Source organism: Teleopsis dalmanni, chromosome 2 (assembly GCF_002237135.1).
Source record: "Teleopsis dalmanni isolate 2A chromosome 2, ASM223713v2, whole genome shotgun sequence".
Taxonomy (NCBI): Eukaryota; Metazoa; Arthropoda; class Insecta; order Diptera; family Diopsidae; genus Teleopsis; species Teleopsis dalmanni.
Genome location: NC_051847.1, coordinates 109,523,145 through 109,539,971, shown reverse-complemented (window position 1 = coordinate 109,539,971; position 16,827 = coordinate 109,523,145). Strand labels below are relative to the sequence as shown.

Below are 16,827 nucleotides of genomic sequence, written 5' to 3'. Positions count from 1 at the left end.
TCGTCGTTGCATTAAAATCGATAAATTGCAAATGAATACTAGTAGTAGAATTATTAGTAGTGGTAGTAGTCGTAGTAGTAGTAGTAGTAAGAGTGAAGTTAGTTGTGTCATAGTTAGTAGTGGTAGTAATATTAGGTATGGTACAAATGGAATCTGCTGCAGCAGTTGCTGCGGCGTTAAAAGCGTGCGGATGCGGTTGCGGCGCAGAGACAACACATGATGCTGTTGCTGCTGCTGCAGACGATGCAACAATAAAATTGTCGTTATTGTTAGCAAAATACGTTATACAATAATTAATAATATTAACGTTAGTATAAATATCAATTAAAATACAAAGAAAATCTACATAATAAGAAACGATATTTACTTGCGTTATTTTTGTTCTTATCTAAAGTTGTGGTTGTTGTTATTGTTGGAGCTTTATATTGTGGTTGCGCTATATTGTTAAGATGCTGTTGCTGCAATTGTTGATGCAGTGGTGTTGTAGGTGTTGTAGCAGGTGGTGGCGGTATCGTTGGTGTTACCTCTTCTATAGGTCGTGTATAAATGGATTTCGTGCGTTCTGGTCGTGATGCAACTGGCGGTGGTGGCGGTTGTGGTGTACCTAAAATATCATCTTCATTGGCTGACGAATGTTGTGATGAAGAGGAGGCTGTATTGCCACCAACAAAATTATATGAATGTGATTGACTAAGTGCGGTATGATGATGATTTCCATAATTATTACCGATATGAGGGCTACCAACGCCACCAGTTGCTGGTATATTATTGGCATTATTGCCTAAAGTAAGATTATTTATGTTGACACCAATCAAATTACCTCCACTGTTGGAACCATGTAACTCTGAATCAGTTGGTGTGCTACTAGGACTGCTGCTGCTAACGTGCGATAGTGAAGAACCTGTAAACAGTCGTTAATAATGCACAATATAAATAATTAAAAAGATATGTGCGGTTATATTACCAGAATGCGTTGTTATAGCATTTGTCATGTATTTTGAACTTGCTCTCTGCTTGGTTGTATTATCATACCACTTGAGAACATCTAACACAGCTTGTGGATTTTTCTTTTGTTCCTGTTTGCTTATGTTTGAATTCATAAGCAAGCGAGCCCATGCTTCTGGCATACCCTGTAAACAAATAAATAGAGTATAAGTGAAATTTCTGTTGTTGTTAAAAAATTTTTTTATCTAAACATAAATACGATTCGTAAATAGAGCTAAGCGCTACGCAGAACTATAATAACTATATTAGCTTAACTTCATTTTTCATAAGCAAGTTCTTCACTTTAATATATATTATTTATTCTTCTAATATTTAATAAAGGTTAGGTATGTTAGATTAGATCATAACGAAAAATTAGAATTCACTGCAACCGATAGGGCGATGGTAATATTGGTGATTATTTAACTGAAGACCTAAAGGTTCTATTGTTTTAGATCAGTATTATTTGTTATTAACAAACTTGTGTTATATATCGGAAGAGATATTGTTTTATAATTATTATTTATTTTTATAAATTTAGAATATTTCTATTAGAATTAAATTTTATAAATTATAGAAAGTGCATAGAGATCTAGTGCCAAATATCGGAATATCGGATATATTAAAAACCGTACAGAAAGTGATTTTAAGATTAAAAATGATTCATAAAAGCTAATTATTATTTATTTTAAAATATCAAAATTAAAAATGATTTATGGAGTTTTCTAAAAGAAATACTTTTATTGTTCTTTAGCTTCTTCTTTAAATATTGATTGTTTCTGTTATTATTTCGCTATTGTTGTATTGTATATGTGCGTGCATGCGCATATATAAATATAAGTAAGTATTGAGTATTATATTTATTATTTCCTATTTATTTTTGTATATTTAAACTTTATAAAAATAATAACAAAGAAACAAGTTCACTTTATAGTAACAAACCTTACCGTTAATTAATTAATTAATTTTAATTCAGTTCAATTTTTGAAAATTTAATTTATTTCTTTTTAATTTTAATCCTTTTCGAAAACCGTCTTAATTACGGTAGTGAATGATCTTAAGACTACATCATTTTCTTTGACATTTATAATGGTACTTCTTCTTCTTCTTTTACACCGCTTTTGCTGACACAAATACATTAATAGAAACAAAATTATTTTATTACATTTGGTCTAATATTTTTGTAATTATGTAAGTATAAGAGTATATATATGTTGAGGCTAGTTGAGTTGAGTCAGTGCACCTGAGCACTTTTACTCTCTATTAACTGCGAGGTTTCTACAAAACCCCTCTTTGCGCCTTGACTGGATAAGAGTATATGTAGATATTTATGTAAGTAAGTAACTAATTTGGTCACAAGTAATATTAATAGAATTTGCTAATAATTCAATTAATTAATTTAAAATTAATTGACAATTTAATTAAAACAACAATTAATTATTAATTCATTTTTACAATTAAAGAAACAGTAACAAAGGAGTAAGTGTATTTTGTAATCCTGATTTATACACTTAAGTAATTAATTAATTTTTAATTTAGTTCAGTTCTGAACAAATTTTTCGATTTGAATTCGATATAATTTGAACTTTAAAAAACTTTTATTAATTATTTTAATTATTTTGTTAGAAATGTTGAAGATTTTTTTCTGCTAATGAAGCGGATATAACTTAGTTTCATTATAAACAATTTCTTATTTATTGAAAGCTAATTAATATGTGGACGATTATCTAGAATACATTGGAAGGATTTTATTTGTCTATATGCGCTTATTATAATTTAGCTAAAACTGTAATACTGTGCTGCTATAAGTCTATAAATTTATTTATATAATGCAGAAAAATAAATGTTTAAAAGCTTATGAAAACGAAGCAATTTCAAAAATAAAAAATAAAATATGCTCTTGGTTATAATTATACAAGTCAGAAACATGTTACTATTAATTAATAAAATAAAAACTAGTGTTTCAAAGGATAACAAAGCATTATAAGTTGCTGTGTATTTATAGAAATGTCATTTGTTTTTAATATTAATTAGAAAATATATTTTCATTGTTTTTATTAAACTTTGTTCGGAATGAAGCAAGATTAATACTTACTTTCATTGGCAGCTTGAAACAAAAGAAAAGAAAAATACAAATAATAAAAATATACTAAATGACAAAATTTCCCTAATAAAATTAGTAAATGACAAATTATTAAAAAAAAAATAAAATAGGAAACAGTATATGGTAGAGTATGAGATATACAAATAGAGAGCAATAAAATATTATCAATAAAATGCCCCTCTACTCTAGAATTTCAAATGTAAATAATTTTTGACTGTCAACACTCTCTTAACTGTTTATATGTGTCAATATCTTTAAAGATAAACATGAAAGAACAAGAACCACTGGAGTGAACTGACTTATTTCACACAATATTCAAATTTTTGAACTTGTTTAAATCGATCTCAATTGATTCAATATCACCAAATGTGTTTTGATATCAACGGATTTCTCACTTTTAGTTTATTCCATTTTTTCTTCCAAGTACCTTTTCCGTTTCCAACATTAGCTAATATAATTGATATTTTTTTTAGCTACAACTTTGTGAAACCAAGCTGACATTGATTTATGATAATAAATTGAAATATAATTATTTTTCTCAAATAAATATTCAAACTGGTTATATCGATTTATTATAATAAATGGAACACCTAAAATCACAACTAACTATATTCTAATTAGGTTTTTTACAACATAATTGCGAGGTTCTACAAAATTAAACTGCGTCTGTGCAATTATTATTATTTATTCAAAACAGTCAATGTAAAAATTAAATACTTGTCTTAAATAATCGTCTTAAATGTAGTAAATCTAGTATTATGATTAGGCTTTTTTCACAATTCAAATCGTAATAAATATTACTTATTTATTTACATAATCTCACATATCAAAATATTCGAAAACCTATTCGTAAAATTGATAGCTATAACTGAATATTTTTATCATGATGTTTCTAATGATGTCCTTAAACATAGTTGTGATGACTATTTAACTACTATTGTTTTTCAACATTATTGTGCTATGTTAATTTCAACTTGCAAGAAACGATTAAATTTAATATAGAATCAAGATTTATTCACATTTAACATCATAAAGGGCCACTTTAGTCATCTTATATTTTGAAGGATATATACAATGAATAACAAAAAAAAAAAGAAAATGAATTAATTAGTTAGTGCCAATGTATGATATTTTATAGTTACTTTCATAAAAAAATTGCTTTAAACACCATAAATATATTTACATTTTTCGAGATATGTGAGCAACTTAATAATATTGATATTTTTAGTTTTTGTGAGTTTATAAAATAAGAGTGACAGTAAAGTGAAAAACAATTATTAGAATAGTTATGTACACTTGACTAAAAAAGTTATTAGCCTAGCCCTATAATATCTTATTAGTGGTACAAACTAATAAAAATATCTCTTTTATATAAAAATATTCTTCTCTTCCTCCGGTTATAATATAAACGAGTTCGAAATCAAGAATGTAAAATAAAATACTTATTGTTTATTATATATGTATATTATAATTAAAAAAACTAAAAACTCTGTTTACTCTCTCTCACTCTCTTTTTGGATAAAAAGGTTTTTTAATTTTTCGGATAAACTGAATTTTATTTCAGTTTATGTAAATAAAAATTGTTAAAATTTCTTCACTATTCCCTTAACCCATTTTCTATTCGAGATAGATTTCTTGCTATAAGACAAACAGATTTTTTAATTAGATATGGATTATTATATCTAATAACAACCTGCGGCCCCCTCCCCCTGGGTTTTTATGATCAAACAGGTAAGTAAGTATGGATTTATATTAAAATAAAATTTATATGATTTAAAATTATTTTATTATAATTAATATAATAAGGAGTAATAATATTCCATCCGTAAGGTCCGGTTCAGACATATTTAGTTCAAAAACACACTAGAAGACACAACCAGCTTAGATGCAAAGTTAAGCTGCTCTGCTATAAGCAACTTATTCGCCCACGACTCACCTACGCCTTCCCTATTTGGTTTGCAGTCTTCTTCCATCTCTGTCCTTTACGACAATGCCAAGATCACTCGCATTGACGAGTGCCTTTTGACGCTCGCTAGTAGGTAAATCCTCCGGCTCCATGACCTACCCCCTGACGTCTCTATTCCTATTAACCCCCCCCTGAAGATCTTGTTCTAGCCTTGCGCTTTAAACCTGCCCAATACCTGTCTGTCTCATCTGCTCTAACCTACCCCTTTCTCTATAACTCAATTTCCCTAATGTACGTCCTTGCTATTGGCTTAGATAAATTTGGCTCGCTAGGTACTAAGTCTATTTTCCTCCTGTCTCCCCTGATTACTGGATTGAAGTTTTCACAATGATGTGCAAATCACTCCTAAGAGGTGATTTAGTAAGTTCAAGTCTTACACGGTGGCTTTCGATGCTTCCACCTACTGTCAAAAAAAAAACAAAAAAAAAGACAAGGAATATGTTAATGAATTATAGAATAAAGAACCACAGCAATGGCAACAAAGGACATTAGTTAGGTTTTTTTTTTATTTATATATATAATTTCCATATAATTTATAATAAATATTATGGAAAAAGAAGGAGTATACACTTTTATATATAAAAGTGATATAAGTAATATTTTAAAGCTAAAACTATCATGATTTTAAGAAAAAATTCGTACCCGTAATCGGGTGAAATAGATGTTTGCAATAAAAGTTTAAACGTTCGATTTTATCTTTTTTAATGAAGTACCCAATCCTTCTTATATCATATAATATTGATTATACTGCATATATGTGCTAACTCTTTATAATTATATATGAGATTATTTACAAAATAAATAAATGTAATTAATACGAAATTTTTTCAACAGTGAGAAAAGAAAGTTCGCATTAGGCTTCATAATAAATGTCATATTGAAAGAGTTCTTAAATTGGTGTGCATAGATTAAAAATTGAACACGTTAGAGACTAACCAATAGTTTGATGAATAAGTACATAAACAAAACATACCAGAAAATTTATTTAATTATTTTAAGCTTTTAGATAGATATTTTCTTACAAATTTCACTAGGACGTTTTTCGTGGAAAATATGTTCATTCTATTTGGTTAATATAAGTCACATATGCGGAGAGTATTACCAAGAAATCGTTCTGAGTTAGAGTTAGACTAACAAAGAGTAGTTAAATCTTAATATCTATCAAGATCTATCAAACAAATTATTTAACCTACGAATTAGTTTTAACAATAACTGTTTTGAAGTGGCACTGTAAAGAACTTTCTAAAGCATATAGAGCTAGAATTGTTTTCATATCTGAGCGGAAGACATTTTTTGAGTTAAATAGTATAATTAATATATGATGTGTAACAATGGACTTTATACATATTTAATATCTATTTGGATTACACTGCTATCAATAACATAGCTATCTTAAATGACCTAATTCATCAGGCATTGGTGCATAGCATTGCTTGTAGAAGGCTTATGTTTGCTCTTCTGTAAATTTTGACAAGTGGTATCTAAAGCGGAGACTATTCTGCTATTATTTTACTTATTCTTTACCAGTCAGCAGCTTCAACTAAAGGGACAATACCTCAGTACTACATAATCGCTGCTGATAAGTCACAGCGTTCTAAGAACAAAGCAATAACACTTGGTCTACCCTCTAACGCCTTTTGTCGGGGTTGTGATTTTGCTTATGAGAGGTTTCACTTCATGTGTCTGGCTAAATGAAGATTCAAAAACTTTGGGCTCTCAGGTCCGTCATCTTTTAAAATTAGAAATATAGCCAAGCTTATAGATATATCAGATTAGTTCCCTTTTACTTGAATGGAAACTCACGCCTTCTAAAAAGTACTCCGTAGATGTTTGGGATTTCTATTTTTGGGGTGGTTCTTCAGGTCTGATGTACGAACTATTTCTGTGGTATTACAATGAGTCATTATTTGTAATTAGATGATCTTTGGCGCACAAAGCAGTTACTCCAACATAACCAAGTTCCTGTGTTTACTTCTTTGACTGCAAGCTATTGACATTCCTCTTTTTTATTTTGAGTAAAATAGCAAAATCAGATAAGCTATGACTTTTAATACTTTCTGAACTTCACTTAGGTGCGCACTATTTACTATTCAGATTCTCATCTTTACAAATGACCAGGTGCTTTCAACCACTACCAACTCAAGATACAGTATAATAGTAACCACTATTTCTACTACTAGTAATAATCTGCCTCATCGATCCGATAGTGTTTTGGTCAAACTCCAATACTATAGTGAATACAGATGCACTTAGAACACTATTTTGCACAGTATGCTTCAACCTATAATTTATATTGAATTTTATAACACATCACAGAGATTATTAAAGTGACCAATTTAAATAAAAAAATATGTTTTACTTTAGTTTAATAAACAAAGGGAATTTGCTGCAGTGTCCTTGTAATTTTTGATAAATATCGCTTTGATAAAGAGTATTTGTATAAATCAATATGTGTTAGATTAGAAAAAAAAGATATTTTAGTACAAAAAATGTTTTTACAAGAGGTAAGTTATAAAATGCGTCTAATAAATTACTTTTGATGTTTTAAATAATATAAGAGAAAAGTTTAAATAAGAGATAACAAATATTTATACTTAGATATAAAAGATTATATAGTTTATATTTAGTATAAAATGTAAGTGTCACATTTGGAATGCATGAGATAAAATATTTGTTTAAAATGAAAGTTTACATTTCAAATTAAATGGAAATAAAAATAAAGAATATTATTTCAGCAAACTTAAAAAGGAATCACAAATAAAACGATATATCAATAGTTTGACATTTTACGACATACCATTTGAAAAAGCTCAAATAAATTTATTTACAAAAGTATGCAAAATAAGAAAAACATATATATTATATATATACATATGTAGAAAATCAAAACTACTTAAAATATTATTATATTAAATTTAAAAACTATGTATATAATTTAAATAAAATTCTTACCGTAAACTCTCCTGTTATAGCATCAAAACCAACGTGAACCGTGTGTTCGAAATTGGTTGGATAGGATATATTAGGTTTGGAATCTGTGTGCGAAGGTTTGGAGCCTTTTATTTTATTTTTTAATGTCTTTTTCTTTCGATCCGAATCCTCTGGCTCTATAAATAGATATAACATATGTGTAAATAATTAAGTAAAAAATCTAATAGGTACCCTTAGGTAAAGGACGCATATCAACCGGTGGTCCATCTCCAGATCCTGTATTGAAACCACCTCTATCGGTACGTTGATTGCTTGTTAAACGCACTGGTGGAGCTGGAGGTTTGTCTTCTTCACTCGACATTTTTCCAGGGTATTGAGTGTGTGTTTGCAGTGTGATTGGGAAAATTTTTAAAGTTACGCTGTAGCTGCTGCAGTAAAGAAAGAAAAACTTTTAATAAAATATGTTCGAAAGAAATAAATAAAAAATTTAGAAAGTATGTGTGCAACTACATATGTACAATAACAACAAAGTGCAATCACGGAAAATAATTCACAACTATTTATTAAATTATTACACGAAAAATACAATACATTTTCTTCCGTTCTATTTTTTATTTATTACTATTATATTTCTTAATTGACACATCGGCGTGACGTAATTACGAATTTTTGCAAAATTATTGCTTATTTTATCATATAGGCTACAAAAGTATTTTATAGTCAACCTCTTATCTTATTAAAGCGCATATATACATATTATATATATTTATAAAGTATATATTCTTATATGAGGAACGGTTTAAAATTCGATCGCATTCTGAATGACTTATTCGTGTGATAATAACAAGAACATATTGATAAAATATAAAATTAAAACATTAATAAAACAATATTTAATTATAGAGAGCTGAAATAATAAAAACTTTGTGTTTTACTAAGTTGTCACCTTCAACGTTTTCATTATATATTTGTTGACTAATTTTGAAGAATAACGTTTATTTTTTTAAAGTTCACAGAATTAACAATGCATCATACAACTATGTATTAGGAAATGCTGATTTTACGACAAATATTAATACAAAAAAACATATATTTGAATATATGTATTCGTATAGTCTCACAGAATGTACCAATTTTTTACAATCCCTCATCTACCACGTACTTTTCTTCAGATATAATAGTGATCAATGCCACAAATACATCTCAAGAGCATATACTACAGATGCATTCACAGAATGTTTCCAAGCTGGTATATCTTATTTAATGTGAACAAAAACGATTGTCAGAAAATAATGATCATCCAAAACGGTTCATAGTAGGTATATCAAAATAACAGTTATAACATACTTTGAGATATAGGAATTGACTACGTCGTGAAATACCTCATGTACACTAATTTAAAACTTTGTTGGAAGAAACTCAAGATTAGCACCACTTAGAACCTTTGGCTAAACTATTCAAAGGGGTCTTGCGGTTCGCCAAGATCCCCAAAAGAAAGCCCTTACAGCGATAAGGCTGCGCCGCGCATGTTTTGGACAGAAGTAAAGCAGATGGGAGGCACTTACAACGTGCTCTTTGCAACTGCGGCAGGTATGGTTGAAAGGGAGATTCAGTCTCCTAGCATGGTTACCTAAAATACAATGACCTGTAAGTAAATCTACTACAAAACATATTTCTATTGGGAATCGAGCTATAAAGTTGAAAAATTTACATAAAACCGACAATAACAACTATACTCGTTCATTACACAAACAAATTACAAATTTAGACATCAATATTTTGGAAAAATAAGCAATATTGGCATATAGTCGAATTAGTGAAAAATGTTACTGGAAATAAATGACTACTTTAATCTGTTGTCAAATGGGCTTGACAAGGAAATTGACATTGTGTCTATTACACTGGATTTTACAACATTTTTAGCGCAGTTTAAATAATTTTTAACAATTAGTTGTCCAATCTCTTGATGGTTGAAAAAGTTGAATCTGCATAATTCATTTAGTGTGACCTTAAGCTGACACTTTAAGAAAACTGACACATAAAAATTAATCCTTAAGCCATAATTCTGTGTATGCAGACCCGTAGCTGTACTCTTGAACCAATGGGAAGTCAGCAATTATACGTTAACTTTAACATCAGTATGAATGGATATGACTGTTATATATTTTTTTAAACTTCTATAAAAGAATATATGTTTAATATAGAAAAATGATATCATAAAATCAAAGTCAACGTTTTCTTGTGATGTTATAGTTAAGGATAAGTTCATAGAATTTTAAATTTATGTTTTTACAATTCAGTCTTCTAAACGATCATATGTACATTTACAGTATATTAAATATTTTTTTGCAAACATTTATTGGCAACTCGCATCAGAGAATATCTTTATGCAGGCCCACATCCAGATATGATTTGATGCGGTCACTGCACGAACTTGTTCTACATAATTGATTAGATAATAAAAAAACATATGCATTATATATAACATATTTTATATTTCATTTATGTATAGTTTTTTCTGTGGAATTAATTAAATAAATTAAGCACTTCTGACATAAGTAACGTACACAACCCACACAAATCAGTTTTAATAAAATAATTTTTTCTTCTATAAAAAAGTCTTTAGAAAAACACATCAAAATAAATCAAATAAATATTTATTTATGTACTCATGTATATGTACTTGTATGTGGTGTGCTTTTAAAAAAAATGTATGGACATCCAAACACAAACAGACTTATAGAATTGGTACTATGTTTACTCGTAGATTTGCGGCTGCTTAAAAATCACACACCGGTCAAGTAAAATCGATGTTATAGACCGCGCCGGCTTTTGAGTGTCACTGTCACATTGCTGGCCTGCGATAATGCCCACCGTCCGCACAATTGCCTCTCTTAATAATTTTTCAAAAATTATTTCTTCTAATAATCGTTCTACTTCTGATAAAAATAAAATTTTTGAAGAAGCACACTTAAATGTAGAAAACTAAGCAAACATACGAGGAGAGGAGACGAGAGCAAAGAAAATAAATGTGAGCACTTTACGCTTACCGCTTAACTTTGCACTGGTGCCGATAAGAAAGCTAAGAAGGAAGTGGCAGCAAAGTTGAAAAATAGGCGGGTTGGCTGTTTAGCGGAACACAAGCGGATAACAAATAATACTTTTTTTTATTATGTATGTTAACAATTTGTGTAATTATTCATTTAACACAAAAAATAACAGTGAAATAATTATGATTAATTTTATTAATAAATGCACACATTTATATGTACGTACATGTATACCCTCTAATCAGTAAAAATTTGAATGCAATGTAAAATGCAAAGTAAAAAAAAAAACTAAACAAAACTAAAGACAAGAATGAACGCATTGAACTTGCCAGGGGCAGGGCAAATACGAGCAGAGCATGTAAAATTCTTAAGGCATAAGCCAGTCAGTCAGCTATGATTCATATTATCAGTGGCAGACAAATACTTGTACGTTGTGCAGCAGTAATTGAAAACACATAATACAACTACAACAACAACAACCACAAGAATGAGAACACAGCAACAAAACTAATAAGTAAAAATGTAATAAATAGAAATGAATGAATGAATGGGTGATTGGTGCCGGCATAAAAGAGAGTTGCCAATCGTTTTAAATATTTTATTTGATTCAATTTCAACTTATTGACACTATTAAAATTTTGTTTTTAACAATTAATTTATTTCTATATTAAACATATTTAAATACATAAATAATAAATAAGTAACAATAAGTAATAATTAGAAATGAAGGAATGATAAGTGATTGATGCCGGCATAAAAGAGAGTTGCCAATCTTTTCAAATATTTTATTTGATTTAATTCCAAATTATTGAGACTTTAAAAATTTTATTTTTAACAATTAATTTATTTCTATATTAAACATTTTTAAATATATTTCGTATGATTACGATTTGACGGCACAAATCGTGAAAGGTCACCATTTTGTCGATATAATTTTGTTCTTGGAATATCGATTTGAAAAGTAGAAGAAATGTTTTTTATTTTTTACAAACGTAAAAGAAAAAACGAGTATGACGATTCCCCATTTATGATTTTATTTTGTTGATCATTAACTTATTTGCAACTTATTTGAATTTAGAACTTGTGAACAGTGAACATTCAATGAGTAACAAAATTAGATTCAAATAACTGCATATTCGAAAGAATTAAATGGTTAAAATGTACCCAAATTATTTGTATCTACACAGATAGATAAGCAACAATTAAGTTATTAGTCTCTGTAAGGTTTTCGATTAGACATTTGGTAGACTACTGTGATATATCACAGCAACTGACATGTAAAAACAACGTGATACTTTCTCAGATAATCTTTGAAATATCTGAAAGTGCTAAAGCATTGAAAAACCCACATATTTGTAATATACAGATAGTCCAGCAGCAATCAGTTTATTAATTTCTTGTAAAGAGTTATCATTTTAATAAAACAGGTGTATCTAAAGAAACAGAATGTTGGCTCTGCTTGGAGACGTGGAGTCTCCAAGGTGGAATCACTGTCCCACCTTGATCTTGATCAGTAAGAGATTACTCTTGGTCTATTCCCGACTAATGTGAAGATGTCCTCAACAGCTGACATTTTGGGTTTCATTCGAAAAGCAGAGTGTCGTTTGTTTAGTTAGAGTTGGATAGAAGCACAAAAGATGGAGACCCTATATATATTTCTATTCTATTCGAATGTTTTAATTTATAAGAGTTGTAATTATTTAAGGAAGAGAAAAAAACAAGGGGTTTCAGGCGTGCTTAGTTAGTTGTTAAAAAAAAAATTGTATGTATTGTTTTTTTTTTTTGATATTAGTTGAATAACTCAAAAATTTATTTTAAGAGTTTAAAGAATAGAGCTTTTACTTTAATTTTAATATTGCTTTTTCCACTTTTTCTCGTCATTTCCTTGTTTTTATGTATGTTAAGAAAACAAATCTGCTTTGACAGCTCAATATTATAACTTTACCGAGAAAGTATTAAAATGTGGGACATTTATCACTTTACTGATTAGTGAACTACGTCACACACACATAATACTTCTATACTTCTATTACTTTTAATAAGTTTTGATTTTAAATTATGATTTATAAATATTATAGTTAAAATAAAATTAAAAAATAAAAATAAAATTTGTGTAAGCACAGTGTGAGCCCATACATTTAGAAAACAGTTGTCCTTACTGGCCAAAGGCAGATTATTATTAACTGCTTCAAATGTGTTGGTCATTCAGGAACTTATATACGGTATGGGTAAAACTGCAGACAAAACACCAGTTAATGGTGTAAGATTTTTACCATATTGTCACAGCTAACATTGAAACATATATGAAAAACGAACAGCAATTCCTTTTTTTAAATTGTGTTTTTATACGACTCGCCGCCATATTTTCTCATTATTTTGAGTTAATTTTTTAGTCTTTGTTTTTGTGTGAAACTTATTCTGATTCGCAACTTAATTAATTAATTAATTAATTCTTTGTTTTTCAAAAACTTGTACCCATAATTGATACATTCAAATTTTTTGAAAAAGGACATATGCTACATAACTTTATATATATTTTTTATTACAAATAAAATTAAACCCTTTATGTTTATAGAGATAAACCGAAATAGATGTAATAGTACGTCTACTAATTACAATAGTAATATATGTACAATCACACTTGCCCTAACAACTTGGATGACACGAGTGTTGTGAAGTCAATACTAAAACTGTTTGAAAATATTGATTTCAAGAAAACGGATAATAAAATTTTTCTTTACAGATAAACGTAGAATTTTTGAGAACTTAGATTATTACATTATTCACTCTCAAAAAACTATAACAAATATGTGCTGTGGTTCTGATTTATAAAATGAAATAACAGTTTTCTGTTTCACAGTTGAGAGAAAGAATAGAGACAAAAATGGTCGGTAACCTGAAAAAAATTAAACTTACACGTTATTTTATCAGTAAGAATATATTATATTTATACTGTTTTCCAGCACAATTCTACATCGGGTTTGGTTTCCCTATGCGTTATGCGGTTTATTAGCACTAATTAAGTTGGTATTATTTTCAAATGGAACAAATCTTGATTAACTTGTAGCGACATCTACATCCTTAACAGTATTGGAAATAGCTACATTCGTTCACTAAGCAAAGAGTCTGGTAACGACTCATCACATGAATAATGTATCGCATTTTTAATTTATTAGAACTATTTTGCCCCACCAGTGCAGAACTAATCACATTAGAAATTGATTATAGTCAAATTAATGTGTGCAATTTATTCAATAATAATATAATACTATGTTCAGATACACTTTAATTTCGCAAAAATCTTAATTTTATTTTCGTTTCAGCAAAATTAAGTAGTTTTTTTCCATACAAAATTCAATTTTAAAGTTAGAACGAAATTAAGAAAAAAGGACCTTAATTTCGTTGAAACAAAGGCTAAAATTAAGGGACTATGCAACTATGCGTAAGATAAATTTCAAGCAAACGATAAAATTGAGAAAATGGGAAAATTTTTAACATTTGACTTGTAAACGAAAAACATATGATTACCTTAATTTGGGGCAGTATGAACACTTTCGATTTAACTTAATTTCATTTTTACAAAATTAAGCAAATTTGACTGTCTGAACATAGCATAACGCTCTTAAGATTGTATAAATATTTTATGTATTTGGCAACACTATAAATTGTGAATTGCAAATTAAAATATAAAAAAAAGAAAATCCTAAATGACGTACAAATAGCATAACTACATATATGTATACAAATAAATAAGCACGATAATCACACGTATATATAATATTTTCTATAATGCGCTCAATAAGTTTTTTAGCTAAAAAAAAATAATAATAAAAGCAAAAAAACACACGCTAAGAATAATAATTTTAGTAGCAATAACAGAAAGAAAAACACTTACAGAATATCTAAACTACACACATGCACTTATGCTAGATCAAGAATACCTGCTCAAGCAGCCAAGTACGGAATAGGTGCTTATACACACATTCCTCCCGTTAACCCCTTGCACATACATATATAAATCTTTAGCAGTGCTTAGCTTTACGAGCAAATTACTTTAGTGCAGCAGCAGCAACTTAAACCATAACGAGTAGGAGAATCTTTGGTTGCAAGTATGCAAGAAATTGTGCAAGAGCCAGCAATGCTGTGCTACATAGTTTTGTTGTTTATGCTGCTGTTGTGTTGTTGTTGTTGTCTATTTTGGATTTGTGTATTCTTAAACGTATTTTTAATATAAAATAAAATATAATTGTAACTGTTGTTATATTTGTTTGTGTCTGTCTGTATGTTTGTTTGTCTGTATGGCTCTTAATGTTTGCCTCTATGACGGTGAGATTGTCGCTGACTTTTAGGGCACACTTCAAGGCGGAAATGTTTTCATTTTAGTTGTGTTGTTGTTGTTGTTGTTGTTGCTGTAGTTGTAATTTTTTTTTACTTTCCTATATTTATACACTTTGTCATACATTTGTATGTGTGTATGTTTTATTATTTTACACAATATTTGCTGTTAAAGACCGGAACCACATATCGGATGTATGAAACCTGTAAATGGTATAACTAACAACAACAATGCGAGTGGGATAGAAGCCGTAACCGTTTGTAGCCAAAAGTCTTGAGCTTGATTTTACTAAAATGCTTATTAATTCTTGTTAATATTATTTTAAGAAAAATATAAGGAGTTATTACTAGTTTTGTTTAAATTATTGCCTTAAAAATTATATTAGAAAACAAATTGGTTAAATAAGTTAAATACAAAACTAATGCGAGATATGTAAAAACTCCTCATATCTTTAATATTACGCAAATGTTTTCTAATTATTATATTAAACACATCAAAATTGATATTAAATTTTAAGCAAATTATTATTTTTTTTAAATACTTCTAATGGCAGGTATAAATTTTTTCTAACTTTCCATACAAATATGCTAGTTAGAATAAATAACATTTCGTTCGAAAATATATTAGAATTTTAAGCATCATATAAACATATAAATAAAATACATCCATTAGTTTACACTTTATTGCATATTCCCAACTTATTTATTTTAAATTTAAAAGCTTAAAAATAAAGGGAAAAATCAATTTATCAATTCGTCATGCGTTGCGAACACAAAGCAAGAACAGCAGGAGGAGGTTCAGGCAACGCAACCAATGTGCAATAATTCCATTTAGAAATAAAAATTTTTGAAGAAATGGTAAATGACAAAATAAAATACTTACGGTTGGGATTAGAAAGCTGTAATTGTATATTAAATTAAACAATTATTTATTGCTGTTGTACACGTTCCAGTAGCAAACAGCAGCTGTTGGAGCCTCAATGGCGGCGTTCTTTCCACGTTTTATATATTCCAAATATTATTTTTTTGTTTTAAATATAATTATTTAAATGCACACAAAAACTTATTATTGGTTATACTCATTATTAATACTTTTCCTGTATTTGCAGGATTTTTTTTTGGAATTTTTTTTGTTATGGGAAAACGGCTTTGTTGAAATAATGGAAATAGTAAAAAAGCATAGATCGCTCAAAACATATTAAATTAAAATACACTTTAATAAAATAAATTCACTTGAAATACGAGAATCTATTAAAAATATAACACAAAATTGCAATTAATTTTTTAAATTAATACAAACTTTTTATACAATTCTCTTTTCACATTTCATACAAATTTCCATACTAGCATTGCAAATGCAATAGCACTTAACCAGTGTTCATGTGCTAATGAACTGGAAATGTATGTATGAAAAAGCAGCAGATTTTAAGAACTGAAAAAGGCATATAATTGACAGT

At 28.5% G+C, this 16,827-nt stretch overlaps 1 protein-coding gene across 1 annotated transcript in view; it reads right to left on the bottom strand.

Annotated features, from left to right (window-relative positions):
- Positions 1-15,257, bottom strand: part of LOC119675420 (serine/threonine-protein kinase PAK 3-like) — a 32,910-nt gene extending 17,653 nt beyond the window's left edge. The window contains exons 1-6 of the mRNA XM_038086618.1: positions 14,977-15,257; positions 8,217-8,413; positions 8,007-8,161; positions 965-1,130; positions 368-901; positions 5-234 (exon numbers count right to left, since the gene is read on the bottom strand). Of these exons, the coding sequence (XP_037942546.1) occupies positions 5-234; positions 368-901; positions 965-1,130; positions 8,007-8,161; positions 8,217-8,413; positions 14,977-15,047 (1,353 nt within the window). The 5' untranslated portion in view covers positions 15,048-15,257. The remainder of the gene's footprint in view (positions 1-4; positions 235-367; positions 902-964; positions 1,131-8,006; positions 8,162-8,216; positions 8,414-14,976) is intronic.
- Between the last annotated feature and the right edge of the window lie 1,570 nt (positions 15,258-16,827).